The sequence below is a fragment of the Trichosurus vulpecula genome, chromosome 4, assembly GCF_011100635.1.
Source record: "Trichosurus vulpecula isolate mTriVul1 chromosome 4, mTriVul1.pri, whole genome shotgun sequence".
In the NCBI taxonomy this organism is placed as follows: domain Eukaryota; kingdom Metazoa; phylum Chordata; class Mammalia; order Diprotodontia; family Phalangeridae; genus Trichosurus; species Trichosurus vulpecula.
Window position 1 is genome coordinate 35,013,906 of NC_050576.1, and position 14,621 is coordinate 35,028,526.

At 54.8% G+C, this 14,621-nt stretch overlaps 1 protein-coding gene across 1 annotated transcript; it reads right to left on the reverse strand.

The window, feature by feature from the left end:
• Positions 1–1,199: 1,199 nt before the first annotated feature.
• Positions 1,200–14,551, reverse strand: B4GALT2 (beta-1,4-galactosyltransferase 2). Its single transcript, XM_036757685.1, has 7 exons — positions 14,383–14,551; positions 12,385–12,746; positions 12,037–12,272; positions 10,960–11,150; positions 10,659–10,781; positions 10,286–10,390; positions 1,200–2,444 (listed from the first exon to the last, which is right to left on the reverse strand). The coding sequence occupies exons 2-7, from the start codon at positions 12,701–12,703 to the stop codon at positions 2,294–2,296; spliced, it is 1,125 nt and encodes a 374-aa protein (XP_036613580.1). The 5' UTR covers positions 12,704–12,746; positions 14,383–14,551; the 3' UTR covers positions 1,200–2,293.
• Between the last annotated feature and the right edge of the window lie 70 nt (positions 14,552–14,621).

The window sequence follows — 14,621 nt, forward strand, 5'->3', positions numbered from 1 at the left end:
GGAACTGGATGACAAGTCTGGCAAGCAGCTTGCCAGGCTGGTGCAAGGCTGGGCCTTCAGTTATCCCCACAGACTCCAGCTAACCAACTAAAAGGACTTTCCCCCATTTTCAGAAGGTGGACAAGTCATTCAAGTAAATTCCATTTTGGATATGGCCTCACAAAGCAGTCAGGCACTGGCTGTGGGGTGGGAGTGATGGGAATCCTCGAGGGAAATGACCTACCCCTTTTAGTCTGTGATAGAGGAAACCCGAATGCAGCATGACACACACCCTAGATTCTGGGTCAATTTCAAAGGGATTAAAAGGATAGGTAGATAGGTGGCTGTGGACTCAAATTCTACTGGTCAGCCCACAAATGGGACATTCTGAGAAACAAAATGAAGCTCATTTCTGGCCCTGGGTCTCAGGCTGTCCACTCCAAGGGCCTCCTTCATCACTTTGTCCACCCCGTGCTCATGGGTGATCCTCCTGGGTAGCACGCAGGGGCAGTCTCATTTTAGCCGTGTACCAACAGTCCCTACCCTTACTCAGGCGACTCAATGGTCCATGATTTCATGGATGAGACCCCCTCCTGCCATGCAGATTATAAGGTTTCTTTACCATGGTATCTGAGAGTTGCTGTGGCCAAAAACTCATCCCCCCATGGCCAGGTCCTCAGGCCATCTCTACCTCAAATCCCCCCAAACTGGGCAGAACCTGGCCATGCCCATGTGGATGGTCTTTGGGACCCCACATCATTTCAAGACTGACAAGGGCTGGGCTTTTCTGTCAGAGACTCTCAGAGCCTACCGAGGACTTAAGCCCAATGGGTTTCTGAACAAGGATTCCCCTTGACAGCTCCACTCCCCCCAAGGGCCCCCCCCCAGCCTGGAAGCCCTGATACTTCCAGTGAGGGGGGTTTTGCACACAGTGGGAATTCCAGAGAATGAAGGCCTTGAGGGTGCCCTCCCTTCCTTCTGGGATGATAGGACCCCAGGGTTGCCTCTTGGACCAAGCTGTGAGTTTCCTGCTTCCCCTCCTTCCAGGAGGGGCACATGGGGCTTCTTTCCCTAGTGTGTGTGGGAGGATCTCCCTGGATTCTCACTGCCCCACTCCCATCCCCTTGTAGCAATGAGGACCAGGGTTCTCCTGCTTCCCCTCCCCCCATGAAAAGGCAGGTGGAAGCCATGGTAGGAAAATAGCTTAGGCTCAGCCCCAATTCTCTTCAGGTTTTTTACTAAAGCACTCAAACCAATTCCCGTGTGATATACAAAGATCCCCAAGCAGGGGGGGAGGGTCCCCTACCCTATCAGGGGCCTAGCTTTTGTCATCAGTTGCCCTGCCCAGCCCCTGACCCATGCAAGTCCACCACCTCAGATGGATACAACAGCCCAGCTCTCCCAGGGCCCTGAGCCTGAGTCTGGGGGCCCCAAAGCTGGCAGCAAGGGCCCGAGCCTGGGCTCATCCCTTTCGAGACTACCTCCTTCTGCTCCCACAGGCCCTTGGGCAAGGGCAGGGAGAGCCCTCCATCTCAAGAGGGTCCAGGGGTAGTGATGCTGGCTCCTCCCCTCTCAAGGAATTGGGGATTTAAATGGGGAAACTGAGGCACAGAGAGGTGAAGTAGGGACACAAGATCTCAGAGCTGGGAAGGGACCTCAAAGATCATAATAGTCCAACCCCCTCATTTTACAGATGAGGAAACTGAGGCCCAGAACGGTTAAGGAACTTGCCTAAGGCCAGCCAGGCAGTGGTGGGGTTGGGGGCCACAAGGGGTCCCCTGACAGTGAGGCAGAGGACAGCTTGGCTGGGGGGGGGGGGGCAAAATGTAGGTGGGAGACTCCCACCCCCCCCAGGTGGTGCTGAGTCATCTCTGCCTCCCCTGGACTCGGTGTCCCCAGAAAACACTCCCCTCGATAGAACCTGAGGTGCTGGGGGGAGGGCAGCAGCCTGGCTGGGAGGAATGAGTCCCTCCCCTCCCTGGGACACCAGCTGGAGCCCACAGTGGTGAGGAAGCCCAGGTCCCTGAGCCAGCAGGTCAGAAAACAGGAAGAAGCCTTCTGACTCAGACAGACAGACAAACAGACCAACCAATGAATGCTAAGCCACCCAGGTGAGCAGTCTCAAGTCCTGCACCAGGAGAGGCATGAGGGCGCCCTGCCAGCCCTGCCTGGCCCAGCACCAACCCCCCCCCCCGTGGGAGGGGTGGCCTCATGCCCACAGCCAGTGGTGCAGCTCCTCAGCAGTCAGTCACAGGCCAGCAGGCACACCTGCCCCTGCTCTCCATGGACACCCCGAGCTCCTGGGCAGTATGCATCATCCTCGGGCCGGCCGTGGCGGGGCCCGGCCGATGTCCACGGTGATGTTGGTGAAGAGCGGCTGCCTGGACACCTCGAGCACGCGGTAATGCACCGAGCCAATGCCATCCCGCTTCATGGTCAGCTTCGTGTTCTGGATCTTGGTGAACCTGGGGGGAGGGCTCAGGGTCAGCCTCAAGGCCCCCAAGCAGGGCGAAGGGCAGGGGCAAGGACAACAGGGGAGGACTCCAGGGAACAGGGGCAGGAAGGAGGGCAGGGAGGACTCAGGACCCTGAATAGGACAAAGGGGAAGGGCCAGGGCAGATGCCAAGCATTCTACATCAGAAGTCATCAGCACATCGTGCCTGTGCACAGGCACAGCCCCTAAGCCAGGCAGTAAAACCCAGTGGAAGGAATGTAGCGTTTGGAGGCAGGAGCTGGGGCTGATGCCCAACTCTGTTGCTCGCCGCCTTGGGCAAAGTGCGTTAGCTCTGAGGGTGCCAATTTCTTCAACTGTAAGGTGTGCAGTCTGAACCTAGGATCCTTTGAGATGCCAAGTGAGGGAGAACGGCATCAGTGGAGAGGGAGCATCAGGATTGCCAGAGACTGCTTCAAACTGCCATCAGATGAAGGAACTATGGAGATCAAGGGAGCCTGGAAGTCGTAGCATGAAGACGAGGAAACATACCCTTGTTATTACTCCCTACGCAGGCTTTCTGTTCATAGTCATGGACAAGTGTGGAAAGGGCTGGGGACTTTCCTTTGACCCCCTTGCCTTGGGAGGCTTCACCTGGCTTGTTTATGGGAAGATGAGAGATGGTCTGTTTTAAAGGGATGTCAAAACAAGAACTACTGGCAAAAAGGATGTTCACAGGAGGAAATCTAGGCACCAAAGTGGGGCATATCCAATAGACAGCATCAGGTAAAGGTCAAAGGAGAAACAAGGAGATGTGAAGATAGACTATTCAAGCACAAGAAAATCAATGACAAGTTTGGAGAAGAGAGGACATGGGAGTGCTCAGTCACCCTCAATGAGTTCAAGTCATGGATTCAGTGATTCTAGTATGAAAAATGAAACCCCAAGGCAAGGAGGCTGTTTGGCCTGAGCAGTAAAGCGCAGAGGGCGTCTCTCTTCCAAAAAGGAGTGTTTCACAAATCAAAAGTACATGGGATGCCTTGAAAGATAACAAAGATCATCTTGTTCAACAACCTTGACTATTTGTATCAAGAAAACAGATATCTTGAAGCAGGAGCTGAGCCTTCTGGGATGGAGGCCCCACCTTTGATTTCCCCTCCCACCTACCACTATTTCTGGTCTGTCCTTTTTGGACCAAGACTTCCCATCACACGCATACGATCAAGATGAAGCGGGGCTTAGGTGGAAGTAGTTGGAGGGTAATTCAGAACTGGATGAACTACCAGATCCACAGAGGAATCAAGGTCAATATCAACCTGCAAGAAGGTGTCTTGCAGAATGCCCCAGGACACTGTGTTGGCCCTGCACTGGTTCAGTCTATTTATCAGTAACATGTGTGAAGGCATACATGGCATTATTAACAGATTCATGAGACTGAGTTTCACAGAACAAATCCCCTTAACAAAAAGATTTATTCTGTAAAACTTGGACTCAGTCAAAAAGCCACCAAGGACCTAGAAGGGCACATGTGGCCTCAAGACTGCAGGTTCCCCACCTCTGGCTCAGCACAAACACCAAAGCTAATATAAAACATGAAGAATACAAATGAGACAAAGATGACTCCAATCTGACTGATTAAAATACACTGTTGACAAATGAACAGAGGAATGGATATTGACACAGATTAAAAACATTTTGTAAAGAAGCTGAACTAATAAACACCAAGAAGCAGCGGAGAGAAAAATGTTTAAAGAAAGTCTGGCAAGAGACCCAGCTAAGCAAAGTCGTCCAAGGGCATTTAAGGGTAAAAGTGGAGGGAAGACAGACGATAGCAGGCACAAGATGGAGAAGACCACAGACCTCAAGTCCCTAACACTGGCAAACACACTTCCTTCATAGGCATCATGAAATTGCTGGAACAGCAATACCTCACATTTAAATAGCAAAGTGATTTACATTTGTCATCTAATGTGAGGCTCACAACAGCCTTACCCCTATTTTACAGAGGAAGAAATTCAGACACAGAGAGGTTTAATGCCTTGCCCAGGGTTATAGAGGTATTAAGTGTCTAAGATAAAATTCAAACTCAGGTCTTCCTAACTCCAGGTCTACCAGACCTCCCTGCCAGTCTGGGGCCAAGATTCCTTCTTTGAAAGGAAAAAGATTGGCTAAAATGGGCAGGGTGAACACACTGTGAGAAAATGCAGGAACCAGAGGGGAAGCATGGGAGAGAACATGTGAATGAAGATCAGTTGGGGCAGAAAGAGAAGGGAGAGGTATCCACCCCATCTTAAAATCTGTAGTGGAGGTGGGGAACTCCAAGCACATCTAGCCCATGAGGCTCCCTAGATTTAACAGAGTAGATTTCAAGGGACTCAAAAGAGGGATAGGTGGGGCCCCAGGGACCAAAATTACCCAGAAGTCATCTGAGGAAGGATAAGAAACTTTCAAGAATGAAATTCTCTGGAAACAAAGTAACAGTAACAATATGTTTGCAAAGTACTTTACACGTTATCTCATTTGATCCTCATAACACTGCAAGGTAGGCGTTATTATACTCATTTTACAAGTAAGGAAACCGAGGCTGAGAGATCAAGTGACTTTCCCAGGGTGACACAGCTAGAAAATGTCTGTGGCAAGATTTGAGCTCAGTTCTTCCTGATTCCCAAGTCCTGTGCTTGATGCACTGCACCATCTAACTGCCTCCAATTCCAAAAAAGTAAAAAAAAAAAAAAAAAAAAAAGGGAATCTGCTGAAGAGATGGATAAGGACACATAGGGAACTGACCAACCAACTTCTATTTGAAAAGGTTAAGTATAGTAGATGGAAGCAAAGAGAAGGTAACATGAGATGACCCTCTAAGGAGAGTGTGAGGAGCAGTACCATCAGACTGAGCTGAGGCTGGCAAGGAAAGCTGAGAGAGGATGAGACCACTGCTCAGAGGAAAGGAAGAACTGCTCAGTTTTCATTCTGATCCCACTTTCTCTACCAAGGAGAACAAATTTCACACTCGGAAGTAACAGAATAAATGTGGAAACAGGAAGCTGATACCCAAGATGCATCACAAGACAGTACAAAAGTACCCAGCTGCTCAGGGGGAATTTCAGGTCCCCAGGCCCTGAAAAAAAAAACAAAACAAAACTGGCAGGTGGGATGGCTGGGCCACAATTAGTGATGTCTACAAGATTCCATTTGTAAAAAAGGGGGAGGAAGAGAATAGAATCCTCAGATTATAGGCCACAGAGCTCAACATCAACTCCAGGCAAAATTCCAGGACCTATCATTAAAGAGATAGTTGGGGCAGTCAGTATAAAAAGCAGTGATCCCAGAAAGGAGCATGGCTTCAAGACCACGATGTGCCAGGCTACTCTCAGGCCCTTCTCTAGCAGGGTCAACAGGCTGGTAGCCAAAAAGAGTGGGATCGAGATTACAGATTACATATTACAGCTCATGCAAGTGTAAGCTCCTTGAGGACAAGGGACTGCTTTTTGCCTCTTTTTGCATCCCCAGCGCTCAGCACACTGTTTGGAACATAGTAGGCACTTTAGTAAAGGTTGCTTGAGAGCTTTGTTTACCTAGATTTGAGCCAAGCGTCTGATGAAGCTTCTCATGCTGTTGTTGTGGGAAAGCTGGTGGGCTGCCCAAAAGTGCAATCAGACACATTCTCAATTTGATGAACAGTCAAAGGGGAAGAGTAGTCACGCACGGTGGTGTGTCCATTTGGCAGGAAGTCCCAGGGGAGTGTCCTCAGAGCCGTTTGGTGCTGTACCTTTGGGCCTTTTTATTGATGACCGTGACAAAGCCATAGAGGACGTGCTTATCAAATCTGTGGCTGACACCAGGCTACGTGCTGGATAGGAGCCAGGATCCAAAGAGGCTGGGCAGGCCAGAGCACTAGACTTAATCTAATAAAATGAAACTGAAGAGGGATCAATGTAAAGTTGGGGTTCAAGAAATGGGGTCCAAAGGTAAAAATTGGGAAAGCAGGCCAGGAGGGCAGAGGGCCTGGAGCAGGGACAAAGGAGGAGCAGCTGAACAATTAGAGATTCTGATCATTCCTATCTTCTAGGTCCAGGCCTTAGTCTCAGAGGGCTGAGCCAGGAACAACGGGAGGAAGCTACAGAGAAGCCTGTCCAGGCCTGATGCTGGGAAAGACTTCCTGTCTATCAATTCTACCCCAGGAGGTGGTGAGCTCCCCATCCTTGCAGGAATGCAAGCAGGGGCTGAGTGACTCCTTGTCAGAGATGTCCTAGAAGGGATTATTTTTTGGGTATGCATTGGACACACTTGGCCACCGAGGCCCTGTCCAGCTCACAAGTTCTGTGACTGTAAAGAGGAAATGGCATTGAGGAAAGAGACAAAGCTAACACGGAAGTGGCTTGGCACCCAGGTCACAGGATCATAAAGTAAGTCCTCAGGGGATCTGGTTTCAATGTATCAGAAAGGGAAGAGGATGCCAGCGCCCTGGAAACTGGGGCCTTCTCATTACCAGAAATGGGCCAGTAAGAGAACACCCATAAGGTGGGTTGCGAGGCACGTCTACAGGCAGCCTAGTACATGCATCCTTAATGAAACCAGGAGAAGGAAGCAGGAAGGTTCTCTCTCTCCCAAGCAGTACACATGGGTCCTAGCAGTCACCCAATTGACTGAAGGTCTTGGAGAAACAAGACCCTGTTGCACTCCTTCCTTGGGGACTAGGAGAAAAAGCCTTGGGTTCAGTCTAGCAGAACACTGCCTCAAAGATTCTGCTCCCACCAGCAGTCTCTCTCGTTAAAATGACATACCACTCCTTAAAAGATGGAACAGGACAACCTCAACTTCAATTCCGGATCTGAAGCAGGACATGACACAGGACAACATAGGCTTGCCAGACGCTGGGCCTCATCAGGAAGGAAGGCAATCCAAAAGGAAGCACGGGCTGCTTGCCAATGACATCAGGTGAGCAGAAGCAAGCCCCAGAACACTGCAGACCCTCCAAATAGAGAGCCAGCATCACTTCGGAGTCAGGAAAAAACCAAGAATGTAGAAAGTGGAGGAAGGAGTCTGATCCAGCTCTTCCATCAGGCCACAGGGCGGCTGGCCCATAGAGTTCATCCATCCGGCCACTGAGCTGGGACAGAGCCTGCAAAAGGACAGGAGGTGGCCGGCAGACTGCGCTGCTGCCTTGGAAAGATGGATGTCCTCTGAATGGCTAGCTTTGTAGCATCAACATTCAGCTGGCCATGTGATGAGGTGGAAAGTCACAAAGTGCCACAGCCTCAAGAGCTGTGTGAAGGACCACTCCAAGGGTGGTGGAAAGGATCAAAGCCCATGTCTCAGATAAGAAGCTGGAGTCAAGACCCATGGGCTGGTCACATAGTGAGAGTAAGAAACCTGATGGCTAACTTGGCCCTGAGAGGCAAAAGAAGCCCCCAGCATATGGGTGGGGCAGAGAGATATGGGCAGAAGTCACCAGAAGAGGCAGGCAGGTCTGAGCTGCAATCTGCACTGCTGTAGGGCATGAATATTGAGGAGGGCTCAAAGCCTGTAGGTCAAGTGTCCAAGTAGAGAAGGGATCAGCAGCCAGGAGCCATAAGGGCTGGGGGGAGGCAGCAGATTCAGGTATGACACTGGGAAAGACTTCCCAACACCCTGAGCTGCCCCAAAGTCCAGTGAGCGCCCTTGAAGAATGGTGGGCTCCCCGTCACTGGTCTTTAAGCAGAGACTGGCTGACCGTGGAACAGTATAAGTCCTTTTCAGGTGTGCACTGGCCTAGGTGGCTAGCAGGTTCCCACCTGACCGGGATTCTGAGTTGTCATTATTAATGGTTCCATGTCAATTTGGGAGGAGGGTCTCCAGTGGAGTGCCCCAGGCCTCTGTCCTCAGCCCTGGATGGTTTACCATTTTTTACAAATGACTTGGAAGGAAGTCTTCCATGAAGGTTCGGGGAGGACTCGGGGATGATGCAGAGGGAATCTCCTCTAAGGATATGGCAGGAGATTAGAACCCTTGGGGGCTGTCAGGTGAAAAAACGGGATTGGATGGATAGATGCAGTGTAGCAAAGTAGAAAGAGGACAAGCTGTGAAGTCAGAGGGCCCAAGTTCAAATCCTGCTACCCATTTATTATCTATGTGACCACTTCCCTGGGCCTGTTTCCCCCTCCCAGGTCCCCTCCAGCTCTAGCTCTATGAACCTGACTACTGCTTGGTCCTGGAGGGCAGAATCAGGAGGAATGGGCAAAGCTGCTGAGGCAGACTGAGGTCAGAGGTCAGTGAGAGCTGTCCCCCGTGGAAAGCGCATCATGACCTTTCATGTTTTACATCCTTAATGCCTCACTCTCCCCCCCACCCCATATCCAGATCCATTTCTACCTTTGTAATGTCTCTCAAATACACTCCTTCCTCTCTGACAGCGCCTCCACCTGGACCACTGTTAGTACAGGCCTCTGCCTGAGGCTGGCTCTGCCGGCTTGGCCTGGCTCCTTCCTGCCTTTCTGGCCTTTCTGTTCTCTGCCCTTCCAGGCTAGGCAAACTGGCCCCATCTCCCATCTCTGGGCCTTTGCCCTGGCCAACCCATGCCTAGGATGCCCTCCCTCCCTCTGAAATCCTTCCATATCAGCCCAGCTACTTTGCATTTATTCAACTTTGTACTTTAATGTCTGTGTCCCCGATGTTTCCCCTGCCTAAAATGGGCAGGGATTGTTTCCTTTGCCTTTGGATTCCCTGTCCCCAGGGCAGGGCCTGGCACCCAGCTACCTCATCACCACCTTTGCTGCTGTTCTCCTCCGTGCCCCATTAGCTCCTGCTCTAACGCTCACACACAGAAGTCAGCCATGGCCCTGAGGCCCAGCTTGGAGCCCCCTTCCCCTGGTCCCTCCTCCCAAGCTTTGGAGGCCACCCCGACCTGGCCCCCCAAAATTTGTCTCCACCTTCATTCTCCAAGACCCATTCCTCCAGCCACACCAGGCTCCTCCCTGATGACTTGCTCAGAACCTCTCTCTACCTAGCCTGTGCTTTCCCCTTTCCCCACAGTCCTGACCCACATCAGGGGCTACCTCCCCATCGTGGCTTCCCCAAGCATCCCCACCCCTCCTCAGTGCTGGGTCTCCCACTGCTTTTTTTCCTGTCCTTTTATGGAAAGAACACGTCCTTCCCCTACAGAAGGCCAGAGTTCAGATCACGCACCACCACTACCACCTGCCACCCACTGACAGACCACCTTCTCTTCCCTTTTTCCCTCTCTCCAGTCTCGCACCAAAGCCTGATGAGTCCTTCCCTCGTACCTGGATTACTTCAAAACCCACCAGCCCCAGTCCATGCTTTCAGTCAGCCTAAAGCACAGATCTGATGAGCTCACACTCCAGCCCAAGAGCCAACCTGTCTTTCCAGCCTCCTCTCCTACCACACCCTCTCCAGCTCAACACCCAGGGGCCAGCTCGCCTGCAATGTTCCAGGTTCTGGCTCATGGTGTGTTCCTCCATTTGCTGAAGACTTGCCTTCTGCTAGGTCCCACCTCTTCCAGGGGACTGCCCTGACTGCTCTAGGCCCAGGACCTCCCCTTCCTGGAGTGACTCGATTTGAAGTGTCTCTAAGGCAGAGGGTTCAGCTTCTCCCCAGAGACAGAAGCCCAACCTCTTGCTGGGTGTGCCTGGCGCTGGGGGGGCTCCCTGCACATTCTTCACAGTCCCCTGGGAGCGGATGGGCACAGGTGTTCAAGAAACACTCAATCTAACCTCTAAACATAGACTTAAATTATAAAAATGGTTTCCTTAAGAACTGCTGAGGTCTTTATTCTTAACTGTGCCTCAGGCTGCCTGAAGGCACTGAAAGGAGGTACCATCTGAGGATGGGGGGTGAGGGGCAGGGGCCATGTGAGGGTAGGGGGTCAGAGGTCACCTCTGGGGGTTGGGCTCATTATGCTTGTCCCGATCATGCTTGATCATTCGGTATCGGCCGATGCGGATGTCTGGGCGGGAGACCTTCATCCCTGAGAGGGAAATCCTAGGGGAGATGGAGGCGGGGTGGGACTTAGGCTGAGTAAAGATCTCTGAGGCAGGGCAAGGATGTGGGCCCAGTTAAACCCCTTAACTGCCCAGCCCCCTGCCCTTACCCCCCATCCCTCTCACCCCTACTTAGCCTAGTTGAGCCCTGAGCCCAGCACCCCAAGCCTATCCCCCCTATCCCCAGCCCCTAAGCCTAGCTGACTCCTGAGGCCAGTCCCTACCCACCCCACTTCACCCTCTCAGCACAACACAAGCCCCAGCCTCACCGGTTGAAGATGTCGTCGTCCTCCCCACCCCAGCCCCAGTATTCATTGGGGAAGCCATTGATCTTCAGGAACTGGGCCTTGCTCAGACCTGATACACCCCCAAAGTAACCAGCATAGGGCAGTCTGCAGAGAGTCAAGAACAAATAGGCTCAGTCTAGCAGCGTGGGCCCAAAGGCTCCACCCACCCCTCATTCTGAAAGAACCAAGAGCTTCTAGGGCCATGGCAGGAAAGGGAATCTGAAGGCAGATGCCAAGTCTCCACCCCCCGCAACCCCTGGGGAAGCAGAAGAGCCTTGCTCACCGGAAGCCAAACTTGTCCATGGCAATAGCAAAGTGGCGAGGCTGCTCCCCACAGCGGTAGAGGTTGCGGTCGTCCATGGGCACCAGGTCCACGTCGCTGAAGATGAAGCAGTCATAGGCGGGGTCTTCCTTCAGTGCCTCTAAGAATCCAACATTGAGGAGCTTGGCCCGATTAAACGTGTCCTCGCCGTGCTGGGGGAGGGGGAAGGCACAGGACGGTCACTGGACTGCCCCCCAGCAGATGCACCCGGCCTGTGCCCAGGGCTGGAAGCCCTAGGCCAGACCCCACCTCACGAGACAATGCTCCTCCTCTACATCCCCGAGAGCAAGAATGAGGAGGGAAAGCATCCTCCAAGGTAAGCAGACAATTCAGTGAGCACTTATCCGTGCCAGGCACCGGCTGGTCACTGGGGACACGGACAGACCCACTCTCAAGAAGCTTGCATTCTACGGAGCCACATCCGGAAGGGCTCCTGGGAAGGGCTGGCCCTAAGTGAGGCCCCAAGGGCACAGAGAGACAGAGGTAGGGGTCAGCACTGCCGCTGAGCCCGGCTCTTTGAGATCAGGAAGTGCAGAATAACAGCGCAGCCTGCCCTGGCTGGACAGGCCACAGGCCACCCCAAGGTTTCAGGAGTCATCAGGTCCAGGACCCTCATAAATCCAAAGAGGAAGAGTGACTAGAGCAGAGAATGAAGCCAGGCCCCCAAACCAGGGGGGTAAGGGCGGGGTTCCCATCAGACCACATTGCTAATTAACCACAAATTGGAGAGTCTGCTCTATGCCCAACAGTGGCATATTCTGGATCACAAGGAAGAACTGACAACACCCAACCTGCCCTAAAACTTAAAAACAAGCAGGAAAGCCAGCTGTCCAGGTGAGCAAGCAGCTGGGTGAAGGCCTGGGTGTGGACAGGTGTGATCACATGTGCAGCTTTGGAGCACTGCTCCTCCATGACCTAGCAGCCCAGGCCGGCCCAGTGGGCTCCAGCTTCAGCCACTCAAGGCTTGGGAGGGCTGAGCTGGACACCTGACCTGCTCCCCAGCCCCCTTCCTCCCAGCCGCCAGCTGGCCGTGCACACCTGGCTGATGACGTAGATGCCATACCGCAGCCGCTGCCGCCGCAGGATAGGATGCAGATAGTGCAGCCAGTATCGAAGGTGATGCTCCCGGTGGCGGAAGGGAATGATGATGGCCACAGTTTGCCGAGGGGTACAGTCGGGGGGGGCGTAGCGGCCCCCCCCTCGCACGCCAGGGTTCTCCTGCTGGACCCGATCCATTGGCATGGGTGAGCTAAACTCAATCAGCAGCCGGCCCACTGGGGGGAGGGAGGGGGCTCTTGTAAGGGAAGCCGCCGGGGGACTCAAGCCCCAATGACCTCCCCCCTACACACACAGAGCTGGCCCCCCATGCCCTGCAAGGGGCCTCACCTAAGCCAGGTGGCATGTCAGGGCACGGGGGCAGGGGCAGCATGGTGACCGAGTGGTTGGTGTCCAGCCGGGGGCTAGGAGCCTCCGAGCTGGGGGCTGTGCCATTGAGCCGGGAGCAATTGGTGCTGATGCCCATGGTGGCGGGGTGCAGCGAGTGAGCGGCAGTTCGGCGGCCGTGGGCACTGAAGCGACTGAAGAAGTCGAGGTGCTGGGCATAGACGTCAAAGTAGAGGATGACGGCGATGAGGAAGTGTAGCAGACAGAGGAGCAGCACGGCCTTGCAGATCCGCTCCAGGGTCCCCCCCAGCAGCCTGCTCATCTTCTGGCTGCCCGGCTCGGCCTGGGCATTGGTCCTGCCGGCCCTGCCAACAAACAGCCAGCTGGCTCCACCCTGGCAGCAGGCAGCCCCAGCTGGGACCCCAATGCCCACACCGCCTGGGCAGACTACTGATGGTCTGGGGGCCGTGAGTCCTCAGAGTAATCCCAGCCCCCGGTGCCTGAGTCCGAGCCCCCAAGAAGGGCAGCGAGGTTGGCTGGACCAGTCCCTTCCCAAACTCCCAAAGGCACACAGCTGGGAAGGAGTGAAGAAGACTCTGGAGTGGGCAAGGTGAGCTCAGAGAAGTTCACAGACTTTCTTCCCTCATGCCCTGGCTGGAGTTCTTGGCCTGCTAGGAAGGATCTAGGACCCCACCCTGAAGCTGAGAAAGACAGAAGCTGCCAGGCACCCCTGGTTCTAAGCAAGATGCCAGGAAGGGCCTTAGGGATTGCAGACAGTGGGCACGCCCAGGACCTCAGGAAGGGAGGAGGAGGCAGCGGGACCCTTTTTCAATAGAAGAAAGGTAGCTCTGGCTGGCACTGGGGGGGGTCACAGGTGGCACTGCCCAGCAGCAGCCGTCCCCTAAGGTGCAGCCATCACCTTCTGTGGGACACACAGAAGCAGCAGCACCCACCTATCTCCCCTCTCCCCAGCTCCAGAGGCTCAGGCCCTAGCCAGCCCAGCCAACCCAACTGCTTCCATGTTCTCTCAGCCAAACAAGGCCCCAATTCAAGCACATGGCGGCTGAGTTCAGATCACAACAAACTCAAAGCTCCAAGGCTGGGAGTGCTGGAGGCAGGGACCCGCAGAGAGGCTCCAGACCAGAAAAGGAAGAAGAATAAAGGGGAGGGAAGAATGAGAAACAAGAAGGGACTGAATGAGGAAAAAACCTAAGTGAGGCCTGAGGGAACCCTGGGAGAATCAGGGACAAAGAGAAGGCCAAAGCAGGTCGGGGCTGCTGGGGGAGGGGGGATTCTGGAAAGGGAGGCTAAGGGTCCCCTAAGCTGTGGAACTGGATGGGGGAGGGGGCTTCTCCATTTCCCCAACTGCTCCTTTTTTTAGGCTCCTGATCAGCTAGTTGGGATGGGTCAGTGGAAGAGGACCAAAAGGGGTGTGGGCTTCAGCCTTCAGGGTCCAATGGACCTAGACTGGTGGGTCTCACAGACCCAGAGGGGATGTGAGCATGGGTCGAAGAGAACAAGAGGAGGTGTAGGCTTGGCACTCAGGACCCCACAGGGCCGTACAGGTTGGGGGGGCTAGGGGAGTTGGGCTCGATGCTTAGGCCCCGAATGGGCTAGGTCAGAGGGAGTTGGGCTCAGCCTCGGGGCCCCCGCTGGGCTGTACAGGTTGGAGGGCAAGGGGAGATGGGCTCGGTACTCCGAGCCTGGGTGGGCTGGATCAGAGAGGGGTGGGCTCGGTGCTCAGGGCCCGGCTGGGGTGTACAGGTGGGGACGAGGAGGGTGGGCTCGATGCTCAGGGCCTCGCTGGGCTGTGGGGCGGGGGGGGGGGGGGGGGGGGGGGGGGGGGGGAAGGAGTGGGCTCGGCGCTCAGAGCCCCGCGGGGCTGTACAGGTTGGGGGGGGGGGCGAGTGGGGTAGGCTTGGCACTCAGAGCCCCAAGGGGCTGTACAGGCTGGGTCAGAGGGGGTGGCTCGGCGCTCAGGGCCCCTCCCCGCATCCTCACCGGCTGCGCTCGGCGTTCAGGGCCCCGCGGGGCTGGGCTCGGGCTCGGGGCCGGGGCCGGGCCGGGTCGCGGCCGCTCCGTCCCCCATGGCCCCGGAGCCCCCTCAGCGCCTCCCCGGAGGCCCGGTGCCGAGTCCGCTCTCGCTCCCGCCTCCTCCTCCACCTCCTCCGCCGCGGGGCATGGTGCGGCCCGCCCGGGGCCGCCGGAGCCGGAGCCGGAGCCGCCGAGACCGAACCTCG